This window comes from Gymnoscopelus microlampas (genome assembly GCF_963454915.1).
Source record: "Gymnoscopelus microlampas genome assembly, chromosome: 13".
NCBI classification, from domain to species: domain Eukaryota; kingdom Metazoa; phylum Chordata; class Actinopteri; order Myctophiformes; family Myctophidae; genus Gymnoscopelus; species Gymnoscopelus microlampas.
In genome coordinates, this window is record NC_139950.1 from 41,121,412 (window position 1) to 41,142,472 (window position 21,061).

Consider the following 21,061-nt stretch of genomic DNA (forward strand, 5'->3'; position numbering starts at 1 on the left):
CAACAATAGCCAAAAATGATTACTGAACAATTGACTGACATCATGGTTCTATTGTCAGGTATCTATCCTTTACAGAAAAATTGTTACATTTAACGTTGAATAAACTGATGAATAATAAGAATAAGAATGGCAGAGCTTTCACGTTTCATTATTTCCAATCTACAAAGTACATAGGATTAAAATGCCTAGTCAGCTAGTTCACATCTTGAATAATATACCCAATATCTAGCACGAGATTAGCAGTTTCTACAGCGACTTGTAATGCATTGACTTTGGCTGTGAAAGAGTCCAGCACATTTGGCTGAACGGTATCATTTGTAGACACAGGTTCAGGGGGAAATGCTGAGTGTTCAGTGTTCAGGTAGGTCCACTTCTCACCGAGTTCCTCCACTAGTCCACAACCACAGGAGCCCAGGGAATCCTTCCTCTGGGATTGGACAACATCTGCAGGGACAATCCAGTGGTGGCCATTGATCAGATCAATAACAGGACTTCCACCGTTGTGCTCCAGTGCCCGGGCAACCGACTCCAGAGAGCCGCAGAATGCCTCCAGCCCAAGCAGGTAATCTACCTGTGAGCACCCTAACAATGCTGCTGCCTGCGTCACTTCCTTCAGGCCCTAGGAGGTGACATCATCAGGAGGACATGTTAGAAAGTGAATGTAAAACATCTGGATCTAGCAACTCAAAAGAAACGCTCTTATGCTCGGCGTCTGGAGGAGCCATGCTCCGGATCATTTTAACCCTGCCCCATCGCTGTGATTGGCTGACACGCGCACAGCCACTATTTCACTTGGAAATACATCACAATACAGAAGTTAAATACTCTCAAAAGAAATAACATTTCAGTGTCTTTAAGCCCTATATACTTTGCTGTACGACGACAGTTAACAAACCAACCTTGTTTCTGATGTAAGCGGCTAAGTGGGTCTCAGTGCATCCTCCGCCAAGGAGAGCAGATGGCTCCCTCAGAGTGAGCCTCAACACATGTTCTGTTTTCTGGCATGCCACCTGAATCATTCAAACACGGAACAGGAATTTTGAAACATCAGGACAGGGTAGTCTACTGGTTAACCCTAGCGCTGCCTATTCTGGGGGAACTTTCGCCAGAAATAGCCAATCTACAAGCTCACTATATTATGTGAGCTTGTAGATCCAATGCCCACAACAGGTAGTGCTGTATATCATTGCAGTTGGGCAGAAACCTTGTTTTTTTTTTTTTTTTTTTTTTTAACATTTATTTAACCAGGTGAAGTTAAAAAAATCTTTGAAGATTTTTGGCCACAATGACATGCCCAAATTAAGGATGGTGGGACGGCAGGTTTAAGGTGGTTAATTAATTATGTCATTCTGTTAGACCACCGAGTCCCCCAGGGGTCTAATCCTCACCAAGTTTCTAACAAGCTCACGTCGTGTCACATTGTGACACGTTGCGGGCTTGCAAATCTGAATATTTCTGCCAAATATTCACCCCAGAATAGGGGTTCTAGGTTTCATGTGGTTAAACAACTAAAATATAATGTTGTGTACTGTGTATATGTGCCCCAGCCCGCTTGGCCACCGTGGCTGTTATAGCTTACCTTCAGCTCGCTCAACATTGTCTCGTTCCTGTGGCAGAGGATCAAAGTGCAGACCGCTGGCTCGTCCAGAGGATGTAGATGCAGCATTGTCTTAGATCCAAAGTGCCTAATAGTGAGACCCTTCACTCGCCCATAGGCCTCCGGTGGAATTGTGCCATGTACGGTGGCTACAGGCTGAGCACCTGGTACAAGACGAAAGTAAAACCTTAAGACATATACAGTTATTATGGGAGTGCAATACATGTTAGGCATAAACGTCTGTCTGTATCATTCTGCATACATTATTCATTCTAAGGCAGGGGTCTTCAACAAGGGGGTCCAGGACCCCGGCCTAGGGGGTCATCAGAGTTACTACAGGGGGGCCGCCAAATCTTTGTGTGATACAAATACAAATGCAAATGTATTAACCACTCACAACCGCTAGCGCTGCAAAGCATTGTGAGCTTGTAGATCTGCTATTTTCAGCAAAGAGGTGTGTAGATGGATACTTGGAAGAGTAGGGAGACCAACTCCAACCACTGCAGCTGGGCTAGTTATATTGTATTCATATACTCACCTATACAGACTGGTTAAAGTAGCCTTCTATTTATAAAAATAAGTTTGGGATTGCATCTTTAAAAACAGATGCTAATCATCATAACTAAACTGGCCTACCTGTCATTTGGCAAAGTGGCTGTATGAGAGCGATTCCCAGTCTCTCCATCACCACTATGCCACTATGCCTCAGGTAATGCTGCAGGACTGGGTGGATGACCTTCTGGCAGGCAAATATCTTCACCTCATCCTCCACCATCCGTTTCCCCAGCTCCAGTAGGTGATCCAGGATCTGTGCCTCTGAGTCTGACCCTCCTCCTTCGTGCATCTCCAAAGTCCACTCGCCCAAATCAGAAAGGTCGCCGGAGAGTGAGACAGTGAATAACACCATTTGCAGTGGACCAGAGTGCAGATTCTCCTCCACATTGCTGTGGTAAAGAACATCAGGCACATCCACCAGTAACCCTGGAAGTAGACCGGTCACAATTATTACATACCCGTCTATCGCAATTATTTGAGATAATCGCAATTATTTGAGATAATCGCAATTATTTTTGTATAATCGTTGCCATGTTGACATTTTTTCACACATTTTCAAATGTTAAAAAAGCTGAAATAGCAGATCTACAAGCTTTACAGACAGAGCTTGTAGATCAGCTATTTCTGCCATTTTTACATGTATAAATGTATTAAATATGTCAACAATTTCTTTGTATATTTGAGTAATTTGTCTGATTTAAGGCTTCCCATGTTCCAATGCCAAACAAACACCCAATTAAATCGTTAATCGTAATTGTTTGAGTGACTTAAATGTGTAATCGTGACAGGTGAGGCAGCCGTATTGTACCTGGAAACACCGCAGAGTCCATCACAGGATGGCCCTCAACGGACACAGTCACTATCTCACCAAGAACGACAGTGTCAGAACCAGTACCACCACCAGGACAGGGTATAGCCAGTAAAAAAGCCTGCACTGCCAGCCTGCTGACGTGCAGCGTTTCAGGCTCTGTCAGCACACACGCCGGCTTGCTGGAGAGAACACCGCGAGCCACGGCGATCAGCCCGTGACTACTGGAGAAGTCCAGCTCCACTTTACACCCACAGTCACCCCGACGAAGGTAAGCGGTGCACGCGTCCAGCAGATGCCTGTTCACGTCGATGGCAACGCTTCTTCTTCTTCCGATCCCAGAGTGTTTAGTACTTTGGTCAATGAGAGACAAACAGAGCAAGGCAGTGAACAATCCACAGTCGCTGAAACGAGACACATGGTTGAGAACGGAGGCTGATATGAGCTTGATTAAGGGGTGTGAGGTCACGCCTCGGAGGAGAACCGACGAGGTGGAGGTGGTGGTGACGTGTCCTCCTATGTTGTTGTGGACGTGCTTCAGTCTGCCGGCGGGTCCGTAGCAGGAGGTCAGGAGGTGTCTCAGTGCGTGGACCCTCTGACGGGCAGCGGGGTCGTCCAGGGGCTGATCCGTGCACAGGGAAGGCGTTTTCTTGGCAATCAGTCGAGTCATGATGATGATCACTCAATTACTATTTACTTATAGCAGGGGTCTTCAACGTTTTCAGGCCAAGGACCCCCTAGCTGAGAGAGAGAGCAGGGGTCTTCAACGTTTTCAGGCCAAGGACCCCCTAGCTGAGAGAGAGAGATGAAGCAGGGACCCCCTCTATATCGTATAAAATTGTGTTTCAGATTAAACTGTTTTTGTTTACCTGGTCTGCTCTTTTTCCCCCTCTCTACACCAAACACCTCTTTGCCAAAAATAGCCGATCTACAAGCTCACAACGCCTTGCGCTGCCAGGCGTTGTGAGCTTGTAGATCTGCTATGTTTGGCTAAAGTTCTCCTCAGAAAAGAGATGTTAGGGTTCAAGTGGTAAAGGTAAAAAAAAATAAATCATATCACACAAAGATTTGGCGGACCCCCTGTAGTAACTCTGAGGACCCCCTATGGGTCCCGGACCCCCTGTTGAAGACCCCTGACTTATAGCGTTTCAATTGATTTATATTCGATTGTAATTGAGTGCTGTTGTTGGCATATTTAAGCGTTTTAACCGTTACCGTAGTTCTCCCAAGTTACTGAGCTCCAGTAACGGATGAGTTGATTAAAACGGTAAAGAAACAACTGTGAAATTGCCTGATCGTCAAAGACATTTTTAATCGCTACTGGTAACCTTTCTACAAGCTGGAAAACATCCATATAAAGACAATTTGTTGGCAACATATACTTTTTTAGAGGAAAATGAAGGTAAATATATTCAAAACGAAGCAACATTTCAAGATTACTACAGGCTTGTTCAGGGTTGCCTTGCGTTTCCATGGTATCCAACTTGGCGTTGGGGTCCTAGGTAGGGTCCAGTGTTGCCATATCGGCTTATTATAAGCGACTTTGGGCTTGTTTTCTGGTAAGTTGCTTGTAAATTTTAGACGTTTTTTTGGGGCTTGTTTCTAAAGTGTAGTTGCTTATTTGGGCTTGTTTCCTAATGTTGTTTAAACTGGGTGTTTCTCAAACATTTCGAAGTTATGGACCCCAAATAAATTAATTAATTAAATGAATTTGGAAATATTTTGTGCCAGGGACCCCCATACAAGATTTGTGTTGTTAAAATGTTTCAAAAAAGATTCCACATTTATCTATAAAACAAATAAAATAAAAAAGAATAGTAGATCTACAAGCTCACAATGCCTTGCATCGCGACGCGTTGTGAGCTTGTAGATCTGCTATTTTCAAATAGCCAATGTATATGTTGGCTGCCCTAAAAGAGTACCTTCAGGTGGCTGCAATTCGAAACTGGCCCGTGTAAAAGTCATACCCATAACCTAGCCCCCCTCGTACTGTTTACTGTAAAAAAAAAAGTTTTTCGTATTTTGAAACTGTTTTTATGATGTTCTGCATAGTATAGTGAATATCTGTCTGTCATTTAATGTCACTATGAATTGAGTACAAAAGGACCACAATTGAAACAAGCCAATGGCTTTCTTGGGTTTTTTAATTCCTATTAGCTGACCTTGTATTGAACTGTACTTTCATGAGCTTTTTTTCTGCAAACTTCTAATAAAGTATTCAATCATTGAATCAATCAATCAAGGGCAAGGGTTCGCTTCTTTTGGGCTTATTTTTGTGGACCTGGTTGCTTATTTCTCTCACAGAACCTGGCAACACTGGTTAGGGTCCTACGACCGTTTGTCTCGCGAGTCTTCTTCGGAGGGAATCGCTGCTGTAAGTAAACAAACAAACAAACCACATACCGCCTGCCTGTCTCACTAAACTGTTCTAAAGTAAAGGGAGAGATTAAATAGGTTTATACAATGGTCTTACTGGATGAGCGTTAAGGTTATTGTCCATTTTACTTGCTCTGTTTATGGTAAAAATGGACACGTTAGACTATGTATGGAATACAACGAGAGTGTGACGTAATTCACATTCTCATGATTCAAAAGTGCTGGCGGTAGATGTGTGTCATTTAGCTTGTTGTTTTGTGTGTTTGTGTGTGTGTGTGTGTGTGTGTGTGTGTGTGTGTGTGTGTGTGTGTGTGTGTGTGTGTGTGTGTGTGTGTGTGTGTTGTATTATATGTGTATTATATAATAATCATTATTTTATTATTAATCATTATGTGTGTATTTCTATCAGTGGTGGAACATTTACTTACTTACGTGTTCTACTAAAGTAGAAGTATCAATACTGAAATGTCGAAATGCTCTGTTTCAAGTAAAAGTCTTGAATAAAAAAAATGATTTGAGTAAAAGTGCAAAAGTATTGGCATCAAAATGTACTCAAAGTACCAAAAGTAGAAAGTACTCATTATGTAGAATGTCCCATTTCACACATTTTCAAATGTGTAACATGCATAAAAACCTTTTGAAAATAGCAGATCTGCTATTTTCAAATGGTTGAAGTGGTTACTGTACGTTTTGTAATGATAATCCAAATCTAGTAGTAACTAGGAACTAAAGTTTACAAATAATTGCAGTGGAGTAAAAGTACAATATTTGCCTCTGAGATGTTACATGTATGTGGAGTAGAAGTAAAAGTACTGTAGAAATGGGACATTCTGCATAATGAGTACTTTCTACTTTTGGTACTTTAATACTTTAATTTTGATACCAATACTTTTGTACTTACGTACATTTTGAATTGCGGACTTTTACTTGTAACAGAGTATTTCTACATTGCGGTATTGATACTTTTACTTAAGTAAAATAATGGAGTACTTTTTCCACCACTGCAAATACAAACGTTGCCATGATACCATGTGTGATCCATTGGCATTTCTACTCGTTGCAGATCATCCTCAGTGATTTGACTGGCTGTATCCACCAGAATGCTTCCTCTTAAGTTTACCATTAAGGTGAGTAAAGTAAAATACCTGTTTTGTTAGCACACTGATCATAACACACACACACACACACACACACACACACACACACACACACACACACACACACACACACACACACACACACACACACACACACACACACACATGTCACGCACACACACGCAGTTATTTAAGAAACAAATATTTGCACTACAACACATTTTATCTTTTAGAACTAGTAAGCTATGCAGTTGAGCATATATAACTGTTGCTAAATTTCACAGATTTTTCCTGAACTCCTCCTGAATACAGGATGAATGCACCATTCATCAATTTTGAACCTCCCCCTCTACAGAACCTGTCACTGTAATAATTACAGTGTAAAGCACATTTGTTCAATTATTATGTCTTAACTTGTGGCTGATGTCATTTCCTTGTCTACCTGTAATCTATTTCTTCGCCACTAGAGGGAAGTACAGATACACATTTGAACCACTGACCTGCATCTGAACGGTTGTCTCTGATAAATGGACATACATAGCTGTCTTTATTTGGTGTTATTTTGGTGTGTCTCAAGACCCAACTGTCTCCCAGACAGGCTTTAGTTAATGAACACAGTGATGTGGGGCGGAGGAATCTCTCTTGCCCCACATAGAAACCAAGCAAAGCCGTCCATCCTCGGTCAAACCCCTGTCAGGAATAATGCACTTCAGATGTTTTTGTTAAGTGCAAAGAAAGCCTACTGGTCTCCCCTTCTGTTGATGTTTCATTTATTGAAAGTTTTGTCTAAAGCGCCGCAAACATTTGCACTGATCTCTCACATCCTCCGTAATGCCATGTGTGCCTTAGTTGACCAGATATTGCATTCACTCTCTTTATTCGTTTCATATGCATGCCTGCATACAGGGCTAGCCCCCCCCCCCCCCCCCCCCCACCCTCCCTTAACTGGTTGTGGGAGAGTAAAGCCCTGGAGGTTCACTGAAGGTTCCTTCCCAGTGGGCACATAATGATACTGTTGTGTTACTCTGCCTGAGAAAATGCAGAGAGTCCTCTTACTATGCCCAACCAACTAACCACAAACAAGCATGTTAGAAGGGGATCCACTCCAAACAATGGCATTCAAGGCGCTACTCTGGGCTCCTCTTTCATAAAACAAACAACATCAACACCATGTTTTTTAAGCGAGCGAATAAACCTCACTGGATAGGAAGGGGGAAAAAAAACTGTCTCTACCCTTTTTTTTTTTTACTCCTTCTGAAGATGTCCTGAGGCTAACTCTCGTTCACCAGAATGCCTTCTAGTGTGTGAAGCACTAATTCATACTTTGTTCTGCGATGGTGTGTCACTTCGCCAAAACAAACGGGGCATTTCCAAGTGGGAAAAATGTGACATCGAAAATAACTTCATTTGAGTGAGTGAGTGAGTGACACCGTTGTATGCAGTAAATTAGGCTTAAGGATAATCCCAGAGACCGAGTAAGGTTCGGCAGGCTGTTGAGCAATGTGCTTTATGATACTGGTCTGACACCGCAAATGTTTTCAAGACCTCTCTCTCTCTCTCTCTCTCTCTCTCTCTCTCTCTCTCTCTCTCTCTCTCTGCCCCACCTCCCTTCTCTCATTCCCAAGTCTGTGGAACTGTCTGCAGGAGGTGCTGGTATGCTCCCACTTAAACAGGCTTTAGACTTTAGTGACCTGCCACTTTTCAGACCTCCCCAAAGGGCCTGCAGGCTAAAACACTGATCCACTACGCCGCTCTGCTGTCTCCTGCCAGGACATTACCGTGCCTTTAGACCACTGCAATCTGCCTTCTGTTAGCAATATGCACCGGTGACTTTCTAACCATCTAATACGGTGACAGGGAGGCCAAATCATTTCCCCCCCCCTTTTTTTACTATGAAGTATTGCAGTACAGTTGGGTGTCAGAGGTTCAGGGGGCTGTTTAATGTTCTTGTCGCTCTGTAGGTGAGCTTAGATCAGGCCACACACACACAGACACACACACACACACACACACACACACACACACACACACACACACACACACACACACACACACACACACACACACACACACACACACACACACACACACACACATCAACACTCTCTGCAATCAGATTGGAGGCATTATTTTAAAGGAATCACACACAGGTTCACACACAAAAAAAGTACATTTTTTCTATCGATTAGTCACCCCATGGAGACTTCATGGATATGTTTTAGTTTTTGTCGCATTCTCAAGCCAATAATTTGTCGACCAGCGGTTCCGGTGGGAGAGACAAAGGAGACTCTTTGTGTCTCCTACCGGAACCGCTGCCGGTCATCAAATTATTGGCTTAGGATAATAAAAAATGTACCTTGAATTCAAGTCTCCATCTGTGGATCTTTCAAAAGGAAAGCTAGATCTTTTATTTTATTCATGCATTTATGGAATCCACATATCCTAGCCCAGTGGTTCATTTAAATCTCAGAGAGATTTAAATGAACACAGAGGATTTTTCAGTGTAGATTGGAGTCCCAGAGATAAAAAAAATCATATCAAATGTGGGTCCATGCATGGCTTAATGCATACCAAACAGGGTGGGACCTTGAAGTTAAAAAAGGTTGAGAATCACTGTCCCAGCCCTGCCCCTAACACCAAGCACTTGTTAACCTGCTGTTATTTGTCTCTAGTATCGACAATTTCTCAGGGATGTGCCTGGCTGCAGCGCCGCTGTTTGCCGAACTGTTACCTGGAGATATTACCTGTCTGTTCTTGCTGGAGGAATTCGGCTCCTCCTGGGGTTGTGTCCCTTCTTTATATCATCAAATAAAGAGCACTCAGGTGTGCTAACATTCACCTGAATGAAGGGAGCTTTGCACACAAAACACTTCCGTACGATTTCCCTGTGAATAATACGCAGCGCACCACCACCCCACCCGCCACAATGATGAGAATCATGCTCAGCAGCACCCGATGTGGGGCTGCCTGTCTGAGAGAGAAATCCCTGTGACTCATTTACAGCGGTGTATAAAGTAACTAATTACATTTACTCAAGTACTGTACAATTTTGAGGTATTTTTAGCGGCGGTATAGAGCGGATCCTGCTCTATACCTGACTTTGTCCGTGTTCACCGGCACCGCCAACGTTCTGATTGGTCAGACCCGTCAACGTTCTGATTGGTCAGACCCGTCAAGAGATAGAGCGGATCCTGCTCTATACCTGACTTTGTCCGTGTTCACCGTCAACGTTCTGATTGGTCAGACCCGTCAACGTTCTGATTGGTCAGACCCGTCAACAAAGTGATTGGTCAAGCTTCACGTGACACATGGCTATAAACACATTATAAACACATATCGATGACAAAATGTATCAAAGGCGCCGCTACCTTCACACAGGGTGTGATTTTTTACTTTACTGGAGTATTTCCAATTTTCAGTACTTTTACTTCTACTCCATCTCAGAGGCAAATATTGTACTTTTACTCCACTACAATTATTTGAAAATGATAGTTACTAGTTACTTTGCAGATACAAACTGTTACATTATAAAACATACATTAACCACTCTAGCCCTATTTTATACCTAGGCTATTTGAAAATAGCAGATCTACAAGCTCACAACGCGTTGTGAGCCTTGTAGATCTGATATTTTCAAACATTTTAGTACTTTTACTTTTGGTACTTTAAGTGCATTTTGATACCAATACATTTGTGCTTTTACTCAAGTACATTTTTGATTCCGGATTATTTTACTTGTAACAGAGTACTTTTACATTGCAGTATTGATACTTTTTACTTAAGTAGTTTCCACCACTGCTCATTTAGATTGTGACCTGGGACTGGAGATGAATAAAAGTCTTAGAAAAATTGTTAGTCATACCCATAGATCTAAAGAGCACCCCCCCTACCCCCCCCCCGGGCTCTCTTAGCAGACTGCTATAAGAAATCTGCTAGTCAGTGTGTGTGTGTGTGTGTGTGTGTGTGTGTGAGAGAGGGGAGAGATGCAAGTTTTATTGAGTGAGACCGCATCTGCTGCCCCTTCTCTCCCAATGTAAACATCTGTGGCTGGTTAGTGTTAGCCTCTGAGCTAAGTGCAGGCTGAGGGGGTCTGGTTCTTATACGCCGTAGATAGCGGTGGCAAAGGGCAGCGAGGTGGGGAGGCGGGACAGAGTTTGCCTCGTTGAGCCCCGTCGGGCCCTCGGCGCAACTTGGCTTCTTCCAGCGCAGACGGGAGGAGGAGGATGGAGAGAGTGGGGTCTGGGAGAGAGATAAGGGAGAAGGTAGAGAGTGTCTTGGGAACTGAGAGTGATATAGACCAGAGCCCCGTGAAGAGACCAGAAAAAGGGAAAGGAGCACTGCAGTTTGAGAGTGATTCACTATTTGTTTATTTACCGATTACCAGCAGAAAATAGAATGACTTGAAGCCGATTTGTGGGCTTTCTCATGAAAGGCAGTTGCGGTTTTCTAATGTTTTCCAATGTCTTTCAGTGGGGGTAAGTTTTTAACCATGTTACTGTTATCACAATTGGATGTGGAAGAATTAAGGATGAGTGGTTAGGGCCCACAGGAAGATCTGGTTCAGTTCATTCGCAGCACCACCAATAAAGTAATTGGTGTTAAGCAGCACTGATAGTCTAAAGGTCGGTGTAAAATAGAACAAAGCACTGTTGGCCCACTTCAGTACAGTATATAAAAAGAGCAACTTCCTCTTGACTCTTGGCGCACAATCAAAACTTCCTTCCAATAACAGTGGAACTTGCCCGGAATGTTGCATTAAAATTCCATACATTAAGCTGGCCATGGCCAATGTGTCTTGATTAATGAATATGTAAGATTCATTAAATTCCTTGGCAGACGTGATAGAGAGAGAACATGTGGAACACTGTTCGGTGGGAGGGAGTCTTTTTTTGAATTGGCTATTTTCATTGCGTTCGGCTCTCAAGAAGCTGCATTGGGCTCTTCTCGACTCCTTTCAGATCTAATCTTTGCTCAGGGAGGATGAGATTCTTGTGGTTCCTATTACTACATTTACAAAGGATTAGGCTTCCTGGAGAGAACTCAAACAGAGGCCATGCACTAGGCTCAGCACGTTCATCAGACGGAGGTCAAGGGTCGTGGCCGTGTTCACCTCAAAGGCCTTACCGTCACACTTTGTAGTCAGAGATGGCAAGTTCTGTGTCACTTGATCAAATTGTAGTTAGAGCCTTAAAGGAGTAGTTTGCCCAAAAGAAATGCTTATTTTCTATCAATTGCACACCCCATGAAGTCTTGAATTCATGCAGATAAATTATTTTAGTTCTTTACGCATTCCGGAGCTAATAATTTGATGACCGGGTGTATTTCCGGTAGGAGACTCAAAGAGACTCCTTTGAGTGTCCTACCGGATACTTTAGCATCTTTCTGCTAATCTTTCCGTTAATCAAATTATTGGCTCAGGAATGCGACAAAAACAAAAAACAATCTCCATGAATGTGTGTAATTGATAGAAAATAAGTAATGTTTTGGGTGAACTACTTTAAGATAAAATAATGCCTGATTTCTACATGCTAACAATGTGTCGCAGTGCAACACATTGTGAGTTTGTAGATCGGCTATTTCCGGCGTGTGTGACACCCGCACGCAACTAAGTATAGCTCAGGAGTTGTGCGTCTTGTCTCTCTTCGCTGCCTGCCACAATCAACACTAAATGCTTGGCAGCAAGCTCTAATTACTCAGCCTAAAGTCTGCAGTCAGGGCTAAAGGGCTAAAAGATTCATACGCTGGAGGGAAAAAAAGAGTTGCCTCCAATGAACCACCAATTAAGCAAGGCAAATTAACAGTTTTCTCATTAGTGTATATTGTGTTTGTTTGCATTCCTGGCACAAAGCCCCCTCTTCTGAGAAGTCCAGAGGCTCACATGCTGTCTTTGCGTGACGGACGGGCCAGTGTTTATTGTTACTGTCCAGTTCACAGTCTCGTCGTGTCTGTTGCTCCTCTAATGTGATAAAACAGGAGCTATAGTCCGCAGCAAAAGCTAGTTGTCTGGCGCTCCGCCCAAAATGCAAATTCAATCAGAAACTCCAAAATGACTTTAGGACATTCACTCTCATTTGTTTGTCCATAAAGTCTGCATGCTAAGACCCCTTGGCTCTGCAGCCTCATTATTGATCGAATTACCTCCTCAGACTCCTATTAGGTTGTGTAATTCTAAGCCACATAGCTTAGTTGACTGGTCCTGAAACTCCCGCAGGAATGTATTTTTTCCCCTTCAGGCATTGATTCTTTACACAGTTAAAGTCATACTGTGTAACTTTATCAATCACAAAAAAAAGTTATTTTTGATATAATGTTTCACTGGCATATCTTTCACGACAACCGGAACGGTTGTCGTGAAAGATATGCCAGTGAAACATTATATCAAAAATACTGTTTATGTGGAACACATAAACATGTTGTGTGAGCACTTCTATAAACACTATTTGTGTGTTGTGAGTTCGAGTGTCTGCCCTCTTACACTGGCTCACTGGAAGTGCTTTGGACACGGAATGTTTTTTTGTTTTCATTTGTTCCCCAAAAATGTATTAATACAGAAGCGAGCAGCAAAAAAAAAGCTCTGAACAGATGCTGTAATGACCACATAGCTATCAGAAGTGTCACCAAAAACAGTAAAACACTCAAGCAAAGTTACACAATATCACTTTGACACCATACACTCAGAATTGATTGAATACTTTATTAACAGTTTGCAAAAAGTACAGAGGTACAGTTATACAATAATGCTAAAAAGGATAACACAAAAAGCCCTGAGGGCTTGTTTCCATTCCTCCGCCCTCAGCACCTCACACTAAGTTCAAACTTAGCCTAGTTATAGCTTAAATGGCTTTTTAAAAGCCGTTTAAGCTATAACTAGGCTATAACTAGGCTAAGTTTGAGATGGTGCATCCAGGCCCTGAAGAAGAGTGTACAAATGGAACCACGTTGATTTGTACATTAAACACTCATCTGAGTTAAATGATGACTAAGGATTTTGACTTGGTTAGTTTACCCTTTTGGAGTGGAAGCATTCCTCCAAAACATATAACTTAGCGGATATTAATAATATTGAAGATGTCATGAATTGAGAGAACATTCCTGTCCTCAGTCAGATGCACACTTTGGTGTCTCAAAAGGCCAAACGCTGAAGGCCCAAGATCATGAGTCCCTTCCAGGCATCTCAGACTGACTTGAAGCCCATGCAGGCCCAGTAAGCCAACCGTGGGACTCGGGCCGGCCAGTTCGTCCGTTTTCACCCGTTTGATTGACAGGGCCTGGCCCTCTGCTGCTAGCCTTTCCCACGCACTGGTAATTGTTGGAACCAGTCAGCTGAAGCCACCGGTCATCCGTGGACCACCGTGACACAAAAGGGCCCCGAGAGGCGAGAGCCAAGAGAATACAATCTGTAAGGGGAAGAGCTGTCCCTCACACAGACAGACACACATGACATGACATGCACACATTTTATTATACAGCGAGAGAGCTTGTGCACAACAAGCGCCTCTGTTATGACCTAACTCTATGGTTATTATGACCCATGGCTTTTGTGTTGTGGTTGTTTCTTCTTCTTTCTGAAAGCTAATGGCTTTTTAACCCATTAAGACCTGAGGCCGATTCGAGAAATGTCTTCTAAATCCTAACAGTTTTTTTTTGTTGAAAAAACCTATGTTGCTATATCAGTGGTGCTCAAACTTTTTCATGTCAAGGACCCCCAAAAGGATATGTATTTGGCCGTGGACCGTCATCTCAAAATATCTTGTTCCAGGGACCACCCAGAAGCAAAGATTTGAGTTACAAATGTTCGCTTTAAAAATATATATATTCAAAGATTTGCAAACATTTTCACGATTTTTCAAAAATAGCAGACATACAAGCTCGTAGCGCGTTTTGAATAGCCAAAGAAATCTTAAAATGACGCAGATACGTTCCCGGTCTGAATTCGTTAAAAAGGAAAACAACTGGTGTGCCCATTTCCTTTTAGTGTACGCAGTGTATAAAAGACATGTTTTAGTAGTTTTATAGACTATTTCGTTTTCAAGAAGACGTATTCATGATTATCACCTCTAGATGTTAATGTCTGGATTTATTTATTTTGACTTTTATCGAATGGTAATGGGTGTTCATTCTGTTTTTATGGAGCTGTGTAAGACTTTATTAGTCACATCATTGAAATCAGAGTCACGTCAATTGCCAGGTGCAGTACACTGTAATGGTATGCTACATTATTACATCAGTGCCACCATATTGTACAAAATACAGGGGGCTGTGTCCGAAATCACTCACTACCCAGTGGGTATTACCCACTAGTCCATTGGATCTCAAAGTGGGGTCCGGGGACTCCCAGGGGTCCTTGAGGGAGTTCCAGGGGGTCCCCAGCTAAATTTTGGGTAGTTAGGAACCAAATGGTTCCATTTGTACACTCTCAGAGTTAAATTAACATTGCATTTATAATATAAATTGGGGTCCCAGAGATAGAACTGCCATTAAATGGGGGTCTGTAGCCTAATGCATGTCAAACTGGGGGTCCTTGAAATTAAAATGGTTGAGAATCACTGCTAGAGCCGTAAAAATCTTCTCTTATCGGGGGTCCCTGGCATATCTTTTCAAATGGTGGTCCACGGGGCTAATAAGTGTCAAGTTGGGGGTCCTTGACATGAAAAGGTTTGAGAACCACTGTTATAGACAGTAGGCAGGGAGTAGTGATTGAGCCAGGGAGTCCCCTCATACACATCACTCTACATACAAACACCTGACATTCAATCATCGGCCATATGGGGGCGCTCATGCCACTGTTTGACCTTATGGGAGCAGTCGCCAAACCAGCTACTCTTTCCCCTTTGTTTACAGGGGAGACTATTAGAAAGAAAAATGCTTTCATGTGAAAAAGAAAACATTTGGCGGCTTAATTTACACAGAATCATTCTTTCATTGATTTAGGTACCTTAATCCCACTTGACAAAAGATCCCCCAGCCCGACTGTTATTGTTGTGATCAAAGTAAAATGGATACTTTCTCCCTCACTCTTTCCCCCTCTCTCTCTCTCTCTCTCTCTCTCTCTCTCTCTCTCTCTCTCTCTCTCTCTCTCTCTCTCTCTCTCTCTCTCTCTCTCTCTCTCTCTTCCTGCCGTGCTCTCACTGTCACTGTTCAGCTTGCTCTTTGCCCTTCCCTTTTCGTTGAAGTGTGTATAAGAAACGTAGGGGCTAGTACAGCCTAAATCCTAGAGAGAGAGAGAGAGAGAGAGAGCGAGCCAGCAACAGGAGGGAGGATACAACACAGAAATGTTAGGTTTGTGCCCAGAATTAGGACCCGAGTAGCAGGGGCCTTCCCCTTGCTCCACACCCTGTTAATTCTCTCCCCACACGTCATCCTCATACAGAGCTGGGGCCTCAGGAACACCCCCACAGGTCTGGGTTTATAACTCACTTTGGCCCGGTCCTGTCCGAGGTACGTCAGCCCGATGGGGAAGGGCCTCGCTGAAGCAACGCTGCTGTCTCTCGGCCAGAGAACATAGCTCTATGCCTTGTCTTTGTGCGAACACTCACTTATTGCTGAACAACTACACTAGTGTAAACCATTGGTTCTCAAAGTGGGGTCCGGGGACCCCCAGGGGTCCTTCGGAGGGGTACCAGGGGGTCCCCAGCAAAGTGTGTTAATCTTTTTAACCACTTTAACCATATTTTATAGTTTCGCTACTCAAACATAGCAGATATATAAGCTCATAGCGAGGCACAGAGTGCCGCGCTATGAGCTTGTAGATCTGCTGTTTTAGAAAAATCGTGAAAACTTGCGTGTAAACCTTTGAATATATATATATATATATTAAAGCAAACATTTGTAACTCAAATCTTTGCTTCTGGGGGTCCCTTGAACAAAATATTTTAAGCTGGGGGTCCGCGTCCAAATACATGTAATTTCGGGGGTCCTTGACATGAAAAGGTTTGAGAACCGCTGCTGTAAACTACACAGCGTTGTTATAACTCTGATACTAGTGTACAAAATGTAACCACAGAGGCCCCATAACGCTCCATTTGGTTACATTTGTGTGCTCTCTAAGAGTTACGAATGGATAAAATGAATGCTGAGGATTTTCCTGTGTACCCTCATCACCTCTTCCTGCATGTTCCGTGATCTATTCTGCTTCCAGCCGGAACTCTGCTTTGCTGCGTGTCTGGTTTTGTCTTCATAATGTCTCACTCCCCATTTCCACTCAGGCGGGGTGCCTTGGGTGCACTATCGCTCCCGAGGAGTTCCGGGGGCAGTTGCTTGTTGCTCCTCGAGTTCCTGAGTGTCACTCTGCGGGTGGTCCGAGTCCATCCATCACTTCACATGTCCAGGGAGAGCGGCGAGGTTCACACGAGACCCACATCCCACTCGGGGCGGCTTTCCGCAGCGGGCAAGCTCTTGCACTCATGTGTAAACCATAATCAGGCCAGCTTGAGAAAGATGTAACGGCAACTTAACCAGCCACGGCGTTTCTGGCCTCTTGGTCCCATGTGACTTATTGTCGATGACATGATGACGTAGTGCCTCAGGAATCCGCTCTGCAGCCCTTCCACACTCGACTTCCTTACAGTGCTGATAATTTATGGCCCGCAGCTACGGAGGCAGTATACTTTAGGGTAGATGTGCGGTTTATCATGGCTCCTTTGCAAAGAGTTAGGATGATCCCTCGCTCATATAACCCTTAATGCATGTTTAATCCCGATTGGTACTTTGTGGACGGCGTTGCTTGCCAACAATAACAGATTTTCAACAAATACAAAACGTGACACATAATTTTAGGCTCTTCGGTTCAGCCTAATGAAGCCTGACAGAGTAACTATGTGCCACCACAGAATAGATGAACATTTTTCTTTTTTTTTAATGCTGAGAAATGGAAATACGAGGACCAACCGAGGTTAGGCTATGCTTTTTCTTTTTTTTCTTCTTTTTTTAAAGAGATTGGTAGAGAGATGGCTAGACGGAGAAAGAGGAGAGAGGGGACCGTCGTAGAGAGGGCCTGGGGTGATGTTTGGGGATGGAAGGGGAGGGGGGGGGGGTCGTTATGGTTTGTCTCGCTGTCAATCAACGACACTCTGATTTCCTTTGTTGTCTGTGAGCTCAGTGCCCCTCAGCAACCTGTGGCTGTCCTGTCTCTTTGTATTACAGTGTGGGAACTTCGCCGTGCTGGTGGATCTCCACGTCGTTTTGCCCCTGGGCGGCCGAGGAGAGGACGCCGGCTGGTTTACCGCAGAGCACATCGAGGTAGAGAAAACGGGGAAGTGTGTGTGTGTGTGTGTGCCCGCGCGCGTGCGTGTGTGTGCCCGCGCGCGTGCGTGTGTGTGTTTAAAAGAAGCATAACGTGCATATAACTTCAGTTCTGCTGGGTGCCTTTTAAAAAAAGAAAGGAACAGCGTGGAATCTAAAATGACTTTGAGCCTTCTTTTTTTTGCCTTGGGATTTTCATTGTTAACTGTTCCCATCTCTGGACCCTCCCACTCTATCTCTGTTGCCTCTGGCTTTCCCTCCACTTGAGACTGCTGTTGACCTGTGTGATCGCACTCCCCTATTAATGTAATCCTTACATGAGATGCTGCTCTATCTCACTACACACCTCCCAACATTTGTTTCCTTCCAACGAGCCAGCATTAGAAAACGTCAGTTGCCTTTCCAGAATTGCAGACTATGTGCGTCTATCTCCACAAGAGTTCGACAAAGTGTTGTTTTATTGAATCGTCGTCTGCTTGCTGTTTGCACTGCAGGATGTTACAGCTCTGGTTCGAGAGTCGGTGGACCAGAGAGTCAAACAGTACACGGAGTTCCTGCACAACAGAGGGCAGCCCAAGCACAAGAAGGAGCTGGCAACTTCCAAAGCTCTTTATGTGAAAGGTAATGATGACACTTCACAACATTTACAACCCCCCCTTCCACTTCTCAAAACACTGCACGGCATCCAAATTGCTCACATACTAGTATAGACGAGACCCCTTTGAAATGCGGCCCATAATTGAAAGTGAACGCATGTGCTTCTTTGTGTGTTTAGAAGCAAACTGTAAAAGTTGTTATGACATGATCATGACAGCACAACATAGTGACGCCTCTGTTTTGATTTGCTCATTCCTCTGGCACCGAGCAATTTTTTGTTCCCTCGCTGTGCGTTTAGGTGTGTCTCCATCGACCGGTCCTTCAATAAGTGCAATTGTTTATTTTGGATCCTAACCTAAACCCATTGTTTGTTCGCGACGACTTCAGTACACATACATGGCTCCTTGAAATGCGTGCAGCCAGGTCTGAAAGTAGGGTGGGAATCAGGTTGCAAAACATTATAAAATGTGTGTCATGGCCACCCGTTTGAGGAGAGTGTGGGAGGAGAGAACACCGAACTAGTTAGGACACGGTGGCTTTCGACGCCCAGGGTGTGACCCATGGAGGCGAGAGCTGATATGGTTTTCTTTTTTGTATTGTACCGTACTGTTTACCTTGGCATGCCACATTCATACTTCTACATGCAAAGATGTGTGAGCCCATTAAAAGTGGGTAGTGTTTGTATTTCTGTTTAACGTGTTGCTGGCACACCCGTGTTGATCTGCGTGTCTTAATATAGTTACCTGGATGCCAGCAAAAACAGTTGCCGAGGCACCTTTTCCTGTACATGCAAAACACAACACAACGCTCTCAGCCCACGTGAGGGTGCAGAAGACGCCAGTTCGAGCGAGTCCTTTTCCGAGCCGTGTGGACGCTCTTCTTCCCCACCAGCCACCCACTCGCTCGCATTGCCTTTGAAGCACTGCGAGCTCACATTGACAGGAACCCCCAGCTGTGTGGTGGAAGGCAAACAGGTTGGACACAGGTAGCAGTTAAGGGCAGTTAAACGGGGCTCGCCCAGCGGGGGCAGGCCTGACTCTGAGAGTGGGATTACAGGGCAGCCTGTGCCATAAAGTTTCTCCTGTGGCTGCAGCGCGGCATCTCACGCTACACACCTCGCTCGTTTAGCCCCCCCCCCCCCCCCCCCCTTCATCACCCACCCACCAGTGTGTATGTGATAGAAGAATGATGAGTGTGTACAGCACTATATATGTGAGCCTATACACCAGTGGTGGAAAAAATACTCAAAAAAGGTAAAAGTATCAATACAGCAATGTAGAAGTACTCCGTTACAAGTAAAAGTCAGAAATTCAAAATTGAGTAAAAGTACAAAAAGTATTTGTATCAAAATGTACTTAAAGTACCAAAAGTAAAAGTATTAAAATGTTTGAAAATAGCAGATCTACAAGCTCACAACGCGTCGCATGTGAGCTTGTAGATTGGCTGTTTTCAAATAGCCTAGGTATAAAATAGGGCTAAAGTGGTTAATGCATGTTTTATAATGTAATCATTTATATCTGCAAAGTAACTAGTAACTAAAGTTTTCAAATAATTGTAGTGGAGTAAAAGTACATATATTTGCCTCTGAGCTGTAGTGGAGAAGAAGTAGAATTTAGTAGAAAGTAGAAAGAAAATTGGAAATACACGCACGCCTGCACACATGCCCTACTTGTTTACTAAAATAGGGGACACCGGGTTGAAAGTGGTTCAGCGTAAATGTCTGCACCGTGTCCTGCTCATGTGCTTCTATGTATGGGGACGTACTTATATGTCCAGTAAGTGCGCATATGCAAGCATTTACTGAAACTTGCAAACGTTTGGTTTTCATGCAGAAAAAATACAGTCTAAAAAAGTTTTTCGGATGTGTGTGTGTGTGTGTGTGCGTGCGTGCGTGCGCACGTCGTGCACGCAGATGATTCTTCTCGCTGGTCGTGACCAGTGGGAATCGAGAGTGAAGCAGCAGTGCGCGTTGTTGTAGATATATCCTCCCTCCGGGCAAGGTGTGAACAGGCTGACGGTGTTGGGTTACCGAAAAGCCTGACTCATATTCCCTGTGACAGACTGAGGAGAGACAGACAGCTCTAATGATGGAGATCACAGACTACCCACACATACAGTACACACACACACACACACACACGCACTCAAACACACACGCGCGTGCGTGCAGACACTACATTACTCACGCGCACTCGTAGCAGCAAACACAGACGTACGCTTTACTCCCACACCACACTGTGTGAACAAGGCGCAGATCAGTGTTTCAGCGGGGAAATATGCATGCAAAAATGATTAAGCCCCCTTGCAGGCTTTGCCAGAAAGAATGTAACCAATGGAATATGACTCCACTCCATATCAGTGTTTCCCTAGAACATGAAACGCAGAGCAGTGCCTCCTCGGACAGGCCTACGCAGTTTCAGGCTAGTTCCAAGTCCTATTAAAAGGTCTTAAGTGAGCGTAATGGCATTCTTTTGCTCTTTTGTTGTCCCGTGTGAGGGTGGCGGCGGCTAGAGCCGTAAAGGTGGAGACGAGAGTGTGAGAAGCGAGCGAGCAGGCAGGCAGCAGGAGCCATTAAAAAGGGGAAGGGCAGACTATAGCGGGGCTTATAGGGGAGAGGGAAGCCCATAGCAAAACCTCAGGGCGGGTATTAAGGACCGGGGGGGGTCACCTATATCTGCAGGCAGGTCAAACACTAACCTGCTAATCCTCGCACGACTTTTCAAAACTGTCCGTTTGCAGGGTGGAGGGGGGGGGAGTGGGTTTGTACAGAGTGAGTGTCTGTTTAGCATA

At 44.1% G+C, this 21,061-nt stretch overlaps 2 protein-coding genes across 2 annotated transcripts in view; one reads left to right on the forward strand and one right to left on the reverse strand.

The window, feature by feature from the left end:
• mkks (MKKS centrosomal shuttling protein) lies at positions 1-3,726 on the reverse strand. The gene is made up of 5 exons (XM_084075559.1): positions 2,961-3,726; positions 2,234-2,578; positions 1,580-1,761; positions 900-1,010; positions 1-619 (listed from the first exon to the last, which is right to left on the reverse strand). Exons 1-5 carry the CDS (start codon positions 3,628-3,630, stop codon positions 194-196), a joined length of 1,734 nt encoding a protein of 577 aa, XP_083931685.1. The 5' UTR covers positions 3,631-3,726; the 3' UTR covers positions 1-193.
• A 2,673-nt stretch (positions 3,727-6,399) lies between these two features.
• The window catches only part of slx4ip (SLX4 interacting protein), a 55,264-nt gene continuing 40,602 nt past the window's right edge, over positions 6,400-21,061 (forward strand). Inside the window, exons 1-3 of the mRNA XM_084075560.1 lie at positions 6,400-6,463; positions 17,576-17,671; positions 18,169-18,295. Of these exons, the coding sequence (XP_083931686.1) occupies positions 6,437-6,463; positions 17,576-17,671; positions 18,169-18,295 (250 nt within the window). The 5' untranslated portion in view covers positions 6,400-6,436. The remainder of the gene's footprint in view (positions 6,464-17,575; positions 17,672-18,168; positions 18,296-21,061) is intronic.

Bases quoted from the DNA above. Each gene is read 5' to 3' on its own strand.
- mkks (XM_084075559.1), bottom strand. From the start codon at position 3,630: ATGACTCGACTGATTGCCAAGAAAACGCCTTCCCTGTGCACGGATCAG. The intron at 2,579-2,960 runs GTACAATACGGC...GTCTACTTCCAG, and splicing joins GGACTCTGCGGTGTTTCCAG to GGTTACTGGTGGATGTGCCT. The intron at 620-899 runs GTTGGTTTGTTA...GTCACCTCCTAG, and splicing joins CCGCTTACATCAGAAACAAG to GGCCTGAAGGAAGTGACGCA.